General features: G+C 43.0%; 1 protein-coding gene across 4 annotated transcripts in view; it reads left to right on the forward strand.

The window, feature by feature from the left end:
- casc3 (casc3 exon junction complex subunit) overlaps positions 1-10,913 on the forward strand; it is a 32,974-nt gene extending 22,061 nt beyond the window's left edge. For 3 of the 4 annotated variants that reach the window (XM_038778659.1, XM_038778661.1, XM_038778662.1), the window contains 7 exons: positions 1,312-2,018; positions 3,181-3,242; positions 4,332-4,524; positions 5,127-5,225; positions 5,584-5,789; positions 7,607-7,769; positions 8,956-10,913. In XM_038778659.1, the coding sequence (XP_038634587.1) occupies positions 1,312-2,018; positions 3,181-3,242; positions 4,332-4,524; positions 5,127-5,225; positions 5,584-5,789; positions 7,607-7,769; positions 8,956-8,969 (1,444 nt within the window). In that variant the 3' untranslated portion in view covers positions 8,970-10,913. The remainder of the gene's footprint in view (positions 1-1,311; positions 2,019-3,180; positions 3,243-4,331; positions 4,525-5,126; positions 5,226-5,583; positions 5,790-7,606; positions 7,770-8,955) is intronic. The other variant, XM_038778660.1, reaches the window with a different exon arrangement.
- The last annotated feature ends 2,128 nt before the right edge of the window (positions 10,914-13,041 follow it).

Below are 13,041 nucleotides of genomic sequence, written 5' to 3' on the forward strand. Positions count from 1 at the left end.
ATGACCAGTGTGGATTGGGGAGAACAAGCCTGCCTTCAATTGGTAGTCGTACATAACTTAAATATTAACTTTTTTTTATAAATGTTTTTTATTGGGTTTTTGAATAAAGTATACATATATAAAATGTGTATATATATATATATTTACCGTTATGTACACAAAATAGAATACGTATATATATACATAGAGAAGGGAATACGCACAAAAATCAAAACAAACAACAAAAAAGTTAGAATAAAATAACTGGTCAGGTATTATGTGCTAGCTCAACAACAGCAGCTCTTTACAATAGGCAGTTTTGTTGTTAGCACATAAGTCGGCATCTGTTTGTGGGGCGGGGGATGGGGGAGAACTGGGTGGGTACATATACATTTGAGCCACGGGGAAACAAATACAGAACAACTACAGAGGGCAATATACAAATGGATCTGGTGTTGTCGCTTGCTTCTACTGGACGATTTTCGCTTGCGTTTTCGTCTCGCGATCACCTCCGCTTCAGCCGTTCGTCCTGTCTTTCACCTGGACTTTCCTTCTGCTCTGCTCTGTAGATGCCAGGTTTGTTATTGTTTCCCGTGCCCTCCTCCCGGCTGTCATTCCCTTGCCCCCCCCCCCCCCCCCCCCCACCTGACTCGTTCCCCTCTATTGTTCCCTGTTTCCTCCCTCTTCCACCCCTCCCCTTCTGCTGTGGTTCGCCTTTCTGTTCTCTTAGGTCTAGCTGCTACCCCCTTGCCCCGCCCGGTCTGTCCCTCCCTCCCCCACCTCGGCTACTTTCCCCTGATTTCTGGCTACCTAGCTATTCTTCTGCTTGTTCGTTGGCCATGGTTAGTTTGTCTAGTGCTCTGAAAAAGGCCTTGATGATGTAGATCGGGATGGATCTAAGTAGGAAGACGTTCCTGGGCAGCACGTTCATTTTGATTGGCTGGGCTCCCTGCGAGGGAGAGTGGGAGTGTGTTCCATCTTTGCAGGTCCTTTTTTAATTCCTCTGTCAGACTGGTGAGGTTCCATTTGTGGATCTCTTTCCAGTCGTGGGCTATTTAGATCCCAGGTAGCGGAACATGTGTTGGGCTTGTTTAAACGGCAGTTCTGTTAGTGCTCCCCCCCCCCCGTGGGTGTACCAGGAAGATCTCGCTTTTGCTCATATTGAGTTTGTAGCCCGAAAAGGCGCCAAGCTCTTTCAGGAGCGCGATGATTCCGTCCAATGTGCTCGATCGCTAGGGCGAGCAGCAGCGGGGACAGTGGGCATCCTTGTCTTAAACATTAACTTGTTGGCACCGTGAACCATTGATGTACAATTCTGTTTCTTTTTAAAAGATTTAGAAGTCCTCCAAATCGAGATCCTGACTGGATGGATGAACCACCACCAAGGCCTTACATGCGAAAACTTGGCAGTAGTGTTCCTTCTGCAAGAACTTTTAACCGAAGAATGGGAGGCCCTGAGCGGAGATCGCCAGCAAAGAGTTACTCCAGAAATGCTGCTTATGATGAAGACCGTAATACCATGATACCGGCTGAAGTAAATAATTCACAAAATTATCACTCTTCAGAAGAGTTACCTACCAGTGAAAGTAAAGTGGATGTGAAGAATGTTGAACAGAGTCATTTGAGGGAGAGTGTGATCGTGACAGACAACATACGGTCAGTGAAGAACAATGGTGTGGCAAGAGAAGATGCCCCCCAACAAAATCAGTCTCTCCCTGCTGAGACTGTGCCACAGGTACAGGAAAAGATGATAGAAAAGAAATCCTATTCTCGTATTCGTAGGACCAGGAACAAGGTCACAGAGGTAGGAAAGCCACTGGCAGCGGAGGACGGTTCTGTACCAGGTTTGGTGGCTCCAACTCAGCAGATCCCTGTTCAGCCTGTCTCTCCGCCTGTACCAAAGGCAGGTTCCTGGGAGACTCCACCTGTAGACTCCAATCTGACTGGGTTAGAGAATGAGATGACCCAGATTAATTTATCAGGGAAAAACTGGACACCGAGTAATCCACCGCAATATGTGCAACCACGAGAACTCCGCGGTAAGTTCTGCTCGATTTTCTGCTTGACCATTTTGGAATAGCCTGCACCAGCATCATAACGTTCCAATCATCAGTGTTCTTCATAAGGGGGAGGAGTTAACACTTTTTTAAAAAACTGCTTGTTCTTGAGGCGTGATTTTTTTTCTTGTAGGTGGGAAAGTTATGGATGTCCCATATAATGATGTTATGGCCAGGGTTTTTGGGTTGACTCTTTCGTCCAGATCCCATCGCCTCACTCCCCTGGCTTGGTTTCATCTTCTGAGTACTTTACCGTTTACCAGCTCTTACCCCCTCTTCAAAATCCTTCTCCATACACTGTCCTCAAAAATACCCGTGGGGCATCCTGAGGTACTTTACATCCTTTGAAGTGCTCTCACTGTTGCAATTTAGGAGCTGCAGATGCTAATTTGTGCACAGCAAGGCAATATGATAATATTAACAATAGGCGATCGAGTACTCATCAACAGGAGAGCATCCACTGTCCCATGTTGAGGAATAGTGCTATATTAAGGGATGTAGAGGCTCCTTAAAGCATAGGGTGAGTGCAAAATGACTCAACGCTCAGTGATCATAGATCAGTTTTGTTCTTGCTAAGGAATGAAAGCAAAAGCCACCTCCATTAGTCTGATAGTCTGACACCCGCCTCGGTTAGCATGGAAAAATGTTTTATAGTGCATTTAAGGATAGGCACTGAAACACAATATTTTAAATAAATATGGAAACGCCTCCTTTAGTTCCCACAGGTAAACTGATTGAGAGAATGTGATCTGAAGCAGCAGTCAGGATATATAATTTTTTTTTTTTTAAATTGTAATATTGGGGAAATGCTCACTCCACCAGATCGTATGGGATATAGTGCAGGTAGTGATTTTAAACCCTGCTATCAACGTCAGAAATGTGTAATTTTGCCAAAATTCTGCCCGTGCAACAAGAATTCAAAACTTATTGAAAGTGAGCACAGGGAGAGAAAGTGCAATTGGCAACTGGTCTTTCGAATTATTAGTTCCAAGTTCTGTTATTTTTCTAGAATGCTGATGGTGACACCACTTTCTTTAAATGCTATTCATTAAAGCAAAATGATGCTGCTGAAAATATTACTAATTGATAGATAGTCATTCAGCACCCTACAGTAGGTGGGAATTGACGGCTGTGTTTCTTCCAGGAATTCCTAATTCATTACACATTGGTGCTGCTCCTGCCCAGTTTACCCGGGTGGAAGAAATGGTAAGCTGAGCAGAATTTTCCTTCAATTGGTGTAATTTGTGGACTGTAGGTAATTCAGTTGTGCCATGATGATTGAATGGCTATGTATAAAATCATTATGACTGTTGGTATTTGACCTGTATTATTTTTCAAACATATTTTTCTGGAAGCTCTTTGCTGAAGTTTTTTTTTCAATACTGACAGACTCTGACATTTATATGAGCAGCGATTGTTGTGGATTAGGTGGCAGATAAAATCTTCTGAAGTATTCTAGGTGGATCAAAATCCTGCGTCTCCCTCCCTAAGAACACTGTGGGTCTACCTGTGGGACATGGCGGTGAAGAAATATAGCTGGACTAGTAATCTGGAGGCAACTGCTCTGGGGAGATGAGTTCAAATCCCACCATGGGAGCTGGTGGAATTTAAATCCGGAATCTAGGTGACCATGATTATCACCCGTTGTTGTAAAACCCCATCTGCTTCAGTAATGCCCTTGGAGAAGGAAAACCGCCATCCTCACTTGGTCTGGCCCACACGTGACTCCAACTCCACAACAATGTGGTTGACTCTGAACTGCCCTCAGTTCAAGGGCAATTAGGGATGTGTAACAAATGCTGACCTTGCCAGCAACACCCACACCCGTGGCAGAATTTTTAAAAACCTGCGCCACATGGACTGCAGCGATTCAGGAAGGCAGCTCACCACCTTCTCAAGGGCTGGCCAACATCCTGTGAACGAGTAAGTAAAAGTACAAGCTGTGGCAATTTAATAAACCATAGACATATAATTTTAACCTAGTCCCCATGACTTGAGAGATACTTAATTATTGCTGCTATGTGTAATTGTTCGAAGCATTACTATTTTGGAAAATCACCAAAGCACTTGTAAGACCATGCTGCGCTAGCATGTAAATAAGCAAGGTGATATTCGTAATGAATAATGTAGTGTTTCTGAGAGGATGGTATTGGGAAAGGGAAAAAACAGATTGTTACGAATGGAAATAGTGAGGAAGTGGCGCCATGATTTGTTTGCTGGAGTACGACAATGCAGCATACACACCCCCCTGTTGAATTCCTTGTATTTGACTTAAAATGGTTGAATGTGTTACAGGGTAACCAAGGAAGACGGGCAAAGCGTTACTCATCTCAACGGCAGCGGCCAGTCCCTGAGGCACCTCCACCACCACCACCACCTCCTCCCCCTCCCCCTCCACCTGCACCGGCACCAGCCCTGGGACCAGCACCAGCTCCGGCCCCTGCACCTATGCACATCAGCCTCATGGAAGGACATTATTACGATCCACGTAAAAGGATTTCTTTCTAATTTTGTCTATGACCTGGCCTACAAATGGCAAACCCAGTTTAATATTAGTTTAGAATGTTGGGATCACAAAATACCAACTGAGATTATTCCAGTAAGATTTCTTTCGAACTTCATAATTTGACTCGCAATAACGTGGGAGCAATAACAATCCAGCTTTTAGATGGATTTCTCCTCGAACCTAATATAGTAAGATGTATCCGAGAGTACTTTGCTAATGGATTGAAAAAGAAATCTTCCAAAAAAAAGATTGTGTGTGTTTCGCAATGATTCATAATACATCAAATAGCAGAGGAACTGAAGGGCAGTCAGTATAAATGGAACCATTTACAGCGTTTTCTTGGGAGATACTCAGTAGAATAAGTTGAAGATGATTATTTTGCTCCCGATCATTGTTTAACTAACTGTGAACATGAAAAGCCCATTCTGAAGGATTAATATGTTAAGTTAATGCAATATCTCTGGAAAAATTATCCGTACAGTAGTTTATTGTGAATAAGTAAGTGCCTTTAAGCAGTTTTTCAGTGCCCTGCTCCCAGTGCTGTGACCTGTCAGCATAATCTAAACTGTGGATTTTGTTTGCAGTACAATTTCAAGGACCAATATATACCCACAATGAAAGTCCAACACCTCTACCACCCCAAGGCATGATTGTCCAGCCAGATATGCACCTTCCTCACCCAGGTACATTACTCTTTTGAAACAAGAATGAGAGATTGACTAGCATTCAGATGCACTTGGTAAGGAAAAAGAAAATAATCTCAGTTGAAGATAGACTATCTGGTTGGATTCACGTTTGACTACTTAAAGTGTCTCGCCATTAACAGCCGAATATTTTCTTCGTTTAGCAATTTCTAAAAATATTTCTTTTGGATCTTTGTATCTGTTCATTTATGTTATTGCTCTTTGTGTTTTTTAAAAAATTTCTCATAGCATCCCATACCACAGCTTTATTTTTGTAACCATGTTTATGGGTCATTCCTTGGAGTCTTTGTGAATTACCGTCAGTTTGTTCCTCTGGCTAACTGCCGATTGTTATCAGTTCCAGGTTTTAATCACCATCAGTCGCCTGGCCACCTAACCAACCCTGGTCTCTACGCTCCACAAGTCCAAATGCCAACTGGACAACCACCCCCTCCTCAGGTGCTGCCCCCTCCCTTCTTCACGCCAGGAATGATGAACTATGGAAACCCCAGTTATCCATACACAACTGGGGCCCTTCCACCTCACATTTATCCAACCACTCAGGTGAGGGTGCCGGCAGGGAAACGGTTGATACGTAGGAGTTTATAGATCACAACATATGATCCGGGGCAGCACGGTGACGCAGTGGGTTAGGGCTGCGGCCACACAGCGCCGAGGTCCCAGGTTCGATCCCGGCTCTGGGTCACTGTCCGTGTGGAGTTTGCACATTCTCCCCGTGTTTGCATGGGTTTCGCCCCCACAACACAAAGATGTGCAGAGTAGGTGGATTGGCCACGCTAAATTGCCCCTTAATTGGAAATAATGAATTGGGTACTCTTTAAAAAATTTTAAAATTTAAATTAAAATTTTTTTTTTTTTAAATCAGAACATGTGATCCTTTCATTTATCAATGTGGAAAGTTTTACCATGGGGGCAAAAATTTGAATACACATTTGGAACAACAGCAACTTAAAAAATATATTTACTACCTTCATTTTAAGCATTGACTGCAATTTCACTGCAAACTTAAGTATCTTCAAGAGAGTGGAGAGCAAATCAGACTATGGATTGTAAGTAAATGGAACAGTTACCACTATTCTTAAGTGACTGCACATCGAAAAAGAAAATCACTGGATTAAATTAGTTTTGTGCATCCTGTTAAGATGGGGCTGTTCAAATGCAAAAGTTTAGTTTTTTGTAAACTGGACTAATACCTTAAAACACATTTACACTCCCATGTGGGAAATTGGATTGCAGTATAAGTCAATAGAGATGCAATGGCTGACTTTTAAGGAGATATTTCGTAACACTCTGCAAAGATACATTCCAGTGAGAAAGAATGACTCTAGGGGAAGGAGGCACAATCCGTGGTTAACTGAAGAAGTTACAAAAGATGTCAAATTGAAAGAAAAGAAGTTGCGTTCCGCCAAGATTAGTGGCAGGTTAGAAGATTGGACAGAATAAAAAAAGCAGGAAATGAGGGAGAGAGAGTATGAGGGAAAGCTATTGGTAACAAGAGTTTCTACAGGTATTTAAAAAGGAAGAGTATGTAAGATGAATGTCGGTCCTCTACAGAGTGAGCCTGGGGAATTAATAATGGAATATAGGAAATGGCAAATCAATTAAACAGACATTTTGCATTTTTCTTCACTGTTGAGGATGCAAATAACATCCCAGAAATAAGTATGCATCAAAAGGTGAAAGGGAAGGGGGAACTTAAAACAATTACAATCACTGGGGAAAAGGGTACTGAGAAAATTATTAGAATTAAAGGCGGACAAGTTTCCAGGTCCTAATGGAATTCATCTAGGCGCTTAAAAACAGAGATTCAGAGATTGTTTTGAGATTAGGAGAATTATTTTCTCTGAGTCTTGAGAGTATGTGGTACTCTCTTCTCCAGAGACCAGTAAGTCATATTATTATAATCATTAAATATTTTTTAAATTCTTAATTGATAAGGGTGCCATAACGTATAGAGGGTAGAACAGAAAGGAGTTCAGGCCCAAATCAAATCAGCCGTGATTTTATTGAATGGCGGAGCAGGTTCAAGGGACTACTCGTAATTTGTATGTACCATAACAGTACAAATTAGGTCACCAAAGCTTTCTCATCTTCTGCACACACTTCCTGCTTGTGCAAAAGTAGCATAGTTGGTGCAATTCATTATTCTAACCAAAGTTGCCTTTGTATTTATTTGCGCTCTACATTTGAAGATTTTATTGTACTTTGCAAACTGTGATTATGCATTAATTCACCCACCACAAAAATGGTAACCCGCTGAGGAAAGCACCCCAGAAAATGTTTCCTGTTTGTTGCACATCCTGTTTGACATTGGAAATAAGGAATTACAGAAATATTAACTATTTGTTATGTGTGGTCAGGCCCAGTCTCAGGTCTTTGGTGGAGTCACCTACTACAACACTGTACAGCAACAGGCTCTGCCTAAACCATCACCTCCACGGAGACAATCGCAGCCTGTTACTGTTAAACCACCGCCACCTGAGGTACTTGATACATCCGTCATCTGGTTTCCGTGCAGCTTAGGTACAACACCCATCTGAAGCTGCAAAATATCATGTTGATGTAAAGATAACTGTATAATCCATGTATTACTAATCTGTAATAATGTTAATGTTTCTCTCTCTCTCCTTAGCATGTTTCCTTTTAAGTTCTCTTCATCAATTGCTTCCCCCACCCATGCCAAGGATTCATTCTTTCACTTTTCATTTTGTTCCCTCTGCTGTGCTCTCCCAAACTACCAGTACTGTTCTTCTACTAGGTGGTTAGTCTTTTCTTTCTCTTCCAGTGTCCCTCACCCTCCATTTCTTTCTCCAACCTTCTCTTCTGTCTCTCTCTTTCATTTAGATTACATATCTCTATCATTTGTAATGTATGCTAATGATTTTGTGTTTTTCTTAAAGGATTTATGCACTAAGAGTTTCTAAGTGGCAGTATATTTTAAGGCACAGCTCCAGCAAGGCTCCCTTATGACTCGATGTATCAATGCACCATTTGATATGGTACTGAAATATATTGTCTAGGAAGTTCTCCCGTTGTCCTTTTAATACCAGCCAGTGAGGACACTCTGATTGTCCTTTGTGTGGATTGAAAAGTAGGAAATTTGGCCATGTGCCTGCATGTGAACTTCAGGCATCAGGTTTTTCTCTCATGCCCTCGCAGTGAATAATCTGCCCTCCTTCATCCTCCACTGTTCCTTTCACGTGACAAGGAGCCTGGTTAACACTTGGTGTAGTTCCTGATAACTTGGGTGGAAAACCGGACATCAAACACTTGCCATGTAAGCTATCCCAAATGTGTTGATAGTTATTGAAATATATCCCCACAGATGCCTGAGGCCCTCTGAAGTAGCTCACCAAAGTAGCCATTCTACTTTGAACAATTATGAACCTTAACAGTGGCCTTTGCCAGGCAGATTCGCTGTGGAGGACAACGCAATCTAGTTCACATATCCTAACCTAAGATGTACATGTAGTTTCCAGTAAGGTTCACTGGACAGTGATCAGCATCAGAAACTTAGGATGATTCTCCTTCTCCCTTACCCAAAGATCGTGTGGTTAACTGTATTACACCAGAATATTCATGTTCAAAGTAATCAAATGCCTTTCATTGAAATTTAATAAAAATGCCGTTGTGGCATTTATTTAACTTTTATAAAATAATTTGTGATTCCAGTTCGTTGAGATTTGAAGTTCTCCAACTTATTTTTCAGGACAGCCGAAGTGAAAAGCTGAAAGAAAGGAACGAAGCTTAGCGATGGGAGAAGTCTTTCTCTAAGAATTTGAAAGGAAAAGAATCCATGTAGAAGTGGACAGAATTCGACTGCTAATCAGAGTCCTGTGTTGGGCGTCCTGCTGGCTCAGCAGTGTTGCTGACGTTGCTAATGTTCACAGCCGTCATTTAACTCTGGCTGCAGGACATGCCGGTCCTTGACAAAGCAGAGCAATGAGCACATTTGACTCCTTGGGCACTTTTCTTGCACCTGTTCATGAGTTTAGGTTCTTGGTGCCGCTTTTCATTAACGGTGTGAATGGTAACATTGCAGTAAACCAGCAGTCGATTCCACCAGGGCCTGATTTTGAATACGAGTCCTGTGTGATCCAAGTGCGACTTAGTTCCAAAATAAAGTACAGCAATAATCTCCTAACCACTGAACCTTGATGTTGATTAATATTGACTGATTTGTGGGTCAGCCTGCTCTGGTCTTGACTTTCTGTATCTCATAATACACACGTATCAATATATGATCCAAAAATGTCTTCAGCCCAGTGCATGGTCAAACAGTTAACTGATTTTGTCTTTAACATGGAGAGGGGGAAGATGGAGAGGGGTAAGATGTAGCCATAAACAATGTGCATACAGCCTAGGTCCCAGCCTGGCTTTTAAGGTGCTCCTGTGTGTAGAGTATTGATTTGGAACAAGCTTTGTTTTGTGTAATCCTGCTCTTTATTTTAAAAACAAATCCCCCCCCCCGCCAAAGTCAGGTGCCAGGGTAACACTGCTATCGTTTTACAAGTGTACCGTGGTCAGTCAGTCTTCTGTTTTGTAAAGTAATTGGTAATCAAAATCCTGTCACCTCCATTTAATTAAATTTTCTATTGCGTGTATTAACGTTTGAAAGAAACACTTTCTCGTGCAGGAAAATGTGAGGTGGGTGCAAGCTGACGTGCAGTTGGCTTATGCTACTTCACATCGGATTGTGTTTCGGTTTAATACCATCTGCCGCTACTGGGGGATGGATGGCTTTTTAATCCCAATTGTAATTACAATGCCAACCTGAAATCTTGATCTGTTCTATAAATAATGCATTCCGCCTTCGCTGCATAGGATACAGCCGACATGACCATGTGATTGCATCTCTTGTGCACCAACACAACCATATTCAGCATTCATGCTGTATAAGAGCACTTTACTTGGGGATATCCTTGATTTGTTGGTTTGTGGCAATGTGACCATTGATACAGTAAATAGAAACGTGAGCAGAAGTAACATTGCAGAGAAAGGCAAGCCAGGTCCAGGTGTTGAACGTTTCATTGGGCAACGATTTTTCAACCTGCTTTTTAAGGTCAAGACTGTAAAAATTATTGATGTGAGTTTAGTGAGCAATTGGGGATTATGAGTAGTGAATTGTAGTGTTACATTATCCATTCTGCTACATGCCATTGCTTCCCAGGAGGGTTGCAGAGGATAAAATTGGTATTGTATCGCCACATATACCAGGCCACAGGCCTGTATGTTTCTTTGTTGTTTACAGACATGAACATTGATGCTGTTAACCTGGATTAATGTGTCTGCTACTCCTGGGGTCTGTCTAGCCTGTACCTGTTAGGCTGCTTTAGACAGGTTGTTTATATGTTAAAGGCTGACTAATAAGTGTGTAATTATTCCTTTATAACAGACATTTTCTAGTTTAAAAGAAATATGTCGAATATTGCAGAGTGTAAACACTTTCAAAATGTTGCATTTAAATGTAATTAATTATTTTTTATTTTTAGTTTTTTTTGCCTTAAAAAAGATTGTATTTGTAAATTTCACATATCAGTTGTGTGACTAATCTAGACCCCAGAACACTGTGATGGCTAGTTTTTAATCTTCTTAGAAATGGAGATTTGTAATCAATATTTTTGTTGCCATTTGGTGGACACGGTTTAATAAAGTGTGGAAAAAAAAGTTCTTGCACTGATGCTTGTTTTAACGTAGTCAGGTTTCATGAGTCGATTTTGTCCTTGTATTCCCAGCTTTGTTTTGTTTTAATAAATACTGCCAATCCCCCACCCCTGCTCCCACCCCCAGTCCGGATTCTACAGCCAGCAATAAAAGTACATATGAAAAAAACAAAGTGCTGGAAAAGCTCAGCAGACCTGGCAGCATCTGAGGAGCGAGAAACAGCCTTTTGAGTCAATATGACTTTATTCGACTGAAACATTAACTGTTGTTTCTCCCTTCACAGATTTGCCAGACTGGCTGTGTTTTTATTTCAAATTTCCAGTTGTCCGCTGTAATTATAGCTGTAACAGCACCTTTGGATAACTTGGCTGCCGATTATTCTCTGTCCACCCGCTCCAATTTAAACCTGCCATTTCTGAGCCCAGGAACTTGCCATATGTTGAGCACTGCTGCTGAGCAGCGCCACACAAGTCTTAACGTAACATGTTGATTCCATTAGCTTTGCAAATGCCTAGGTGGGAAAAGGCATCGACTAGTGGTCAGCAATGCACACCAGAACCCGCGTCCAGTCTCGTGTCTTCTGCTGAACTAGCTGGTGGTATCCGTGGCAGCAATTGACCAAGAGCCAAACCAAAGTATGGAAAGCTAGCCACTTCCAGTGGCTATCCAGTGCCCCCTGCTGGGAGTGCTGTCAGGTCAAAACAGAATCTGGCGCTGCTATAATGGTGCCCACTGTGGAATAGTCTATCAATGCTCGGAATACAGAAGCAGGAGTAGGTCATTCAGCCTCAAGTCTATTCCACAATTCAATTAGATTATTTGCTGATCCACATCCCTTGTTATCCTTATCTAGTAAAGAAAATCCGTTGATCTCGGTCAAGAAGATTTCATTTGACCCCGAATCCATAACTTCTGGCGAAAACAATTCCATATATTTCTACTGTCCTTTGAAGACGTGTTTCCTGACTTCACTGCTCAGTGGCCTAGCTCTAATCTTCATATTATGCCTGCCGAAGATACCAATATGAGCTCCGGGGCTGGTTTAGCTCACTGGGATAAATAGCTGGCTTTTAAAGCAGATCCAGGCAGGCCAGCAGCACGGTTCAATTCCCGTACCAGCCTCTGCGAACCAGGTGCCGGAATGTGGCGACTAGGGGCTTTTCACAGTAACTTCATTTGAACCCTACTTGTGACAATAAGCGATTTTCATTTCATTTCCTCTTACCATGATGGCATAATGGGTAAGATTATCTAAGACGAGGCAGCATTTTGAGATCCGCAATAGAGTCAAGCAAGGTGGGGGGGGGGGGGGGGGGGGGAAGGGGTGGGGTGTGGCTCTGTGGAACTCGGGGTACTTACCCTGGCTGTCCTCGTGAGGTTGTGGAGCTTCCTGTGGCACTGCTGTTCAGAACGAGGGATGTGCCCCACAGCGCTAACGGCGATGCCCACATCACGCCAGTTGCACCTGACTGTGCTGGCCGGGTGCCACGTCTTGGGCACAGGATCGACCTCCGCTCTTCCACTGTGTCCAGCAGTGTCTCCAGGTCATTGTCCCGCAACCTGGGGGCGGCACGGCGGGGCACAGCCATCTCTCATGTGTTGAGGCCTGTGCGCAATTCGCGCATATAAAATGACGCGGTGCCGTGTCATCCGGGCATCGCACGATGACGGCACTGCTCTGGTGCCACGCTCACCGCGTTTCTCGCGGCCCCGCTGCTGGCTCTTTTCGGGGCCTGAATCAATGCTGCCAGTGGCCCATTCACACCGTCATGAAACGCGACGGCGTTCGCGACGGCGCGGACACTCTGACGCGCCATCAGAATCCCACCCAATATTCCCCAAAAATATTTTAAAAATCTATCCTTACACCAAGCATAGTATTTTGCAGGATTTGTCGTGTATTATAGGCCGGAATAGTGGCACAGTGGTTAGCACTGCTGTCGCACAGCTTCAGAGACCTGGGTTTAATTCTGGCCTTGGGTGACTTGGATTTCCTCCCACAATCTAAAGGTATGCAGGTCAGATGGATTGGCCATGCTAAATTGCCACTTAGTGTCCAATAGGTTAAATCGGGTTACAGAGATAGGACGGAGGCGTGAGCTTAAGTAGGGTGCTCTTTCCAAAAGACTTG

The sequence above is a fragment of the Scyliorhinus canicula genome, chromosome 19, assembly GCF_902713615.1.
Source record: "Scyliorhinus canicula chromosome 19, sScyCan1.1, whole genome shotgun sequence".
Classification (NCBI taxonomy): domain Eukaryota; kingdom Metazoa; phylum Chordata; class Chondrichthyes; order Carcharhiniformes; family Scyliorhinidae; genus Scyliorhinus; species Scyliorhinus canicula.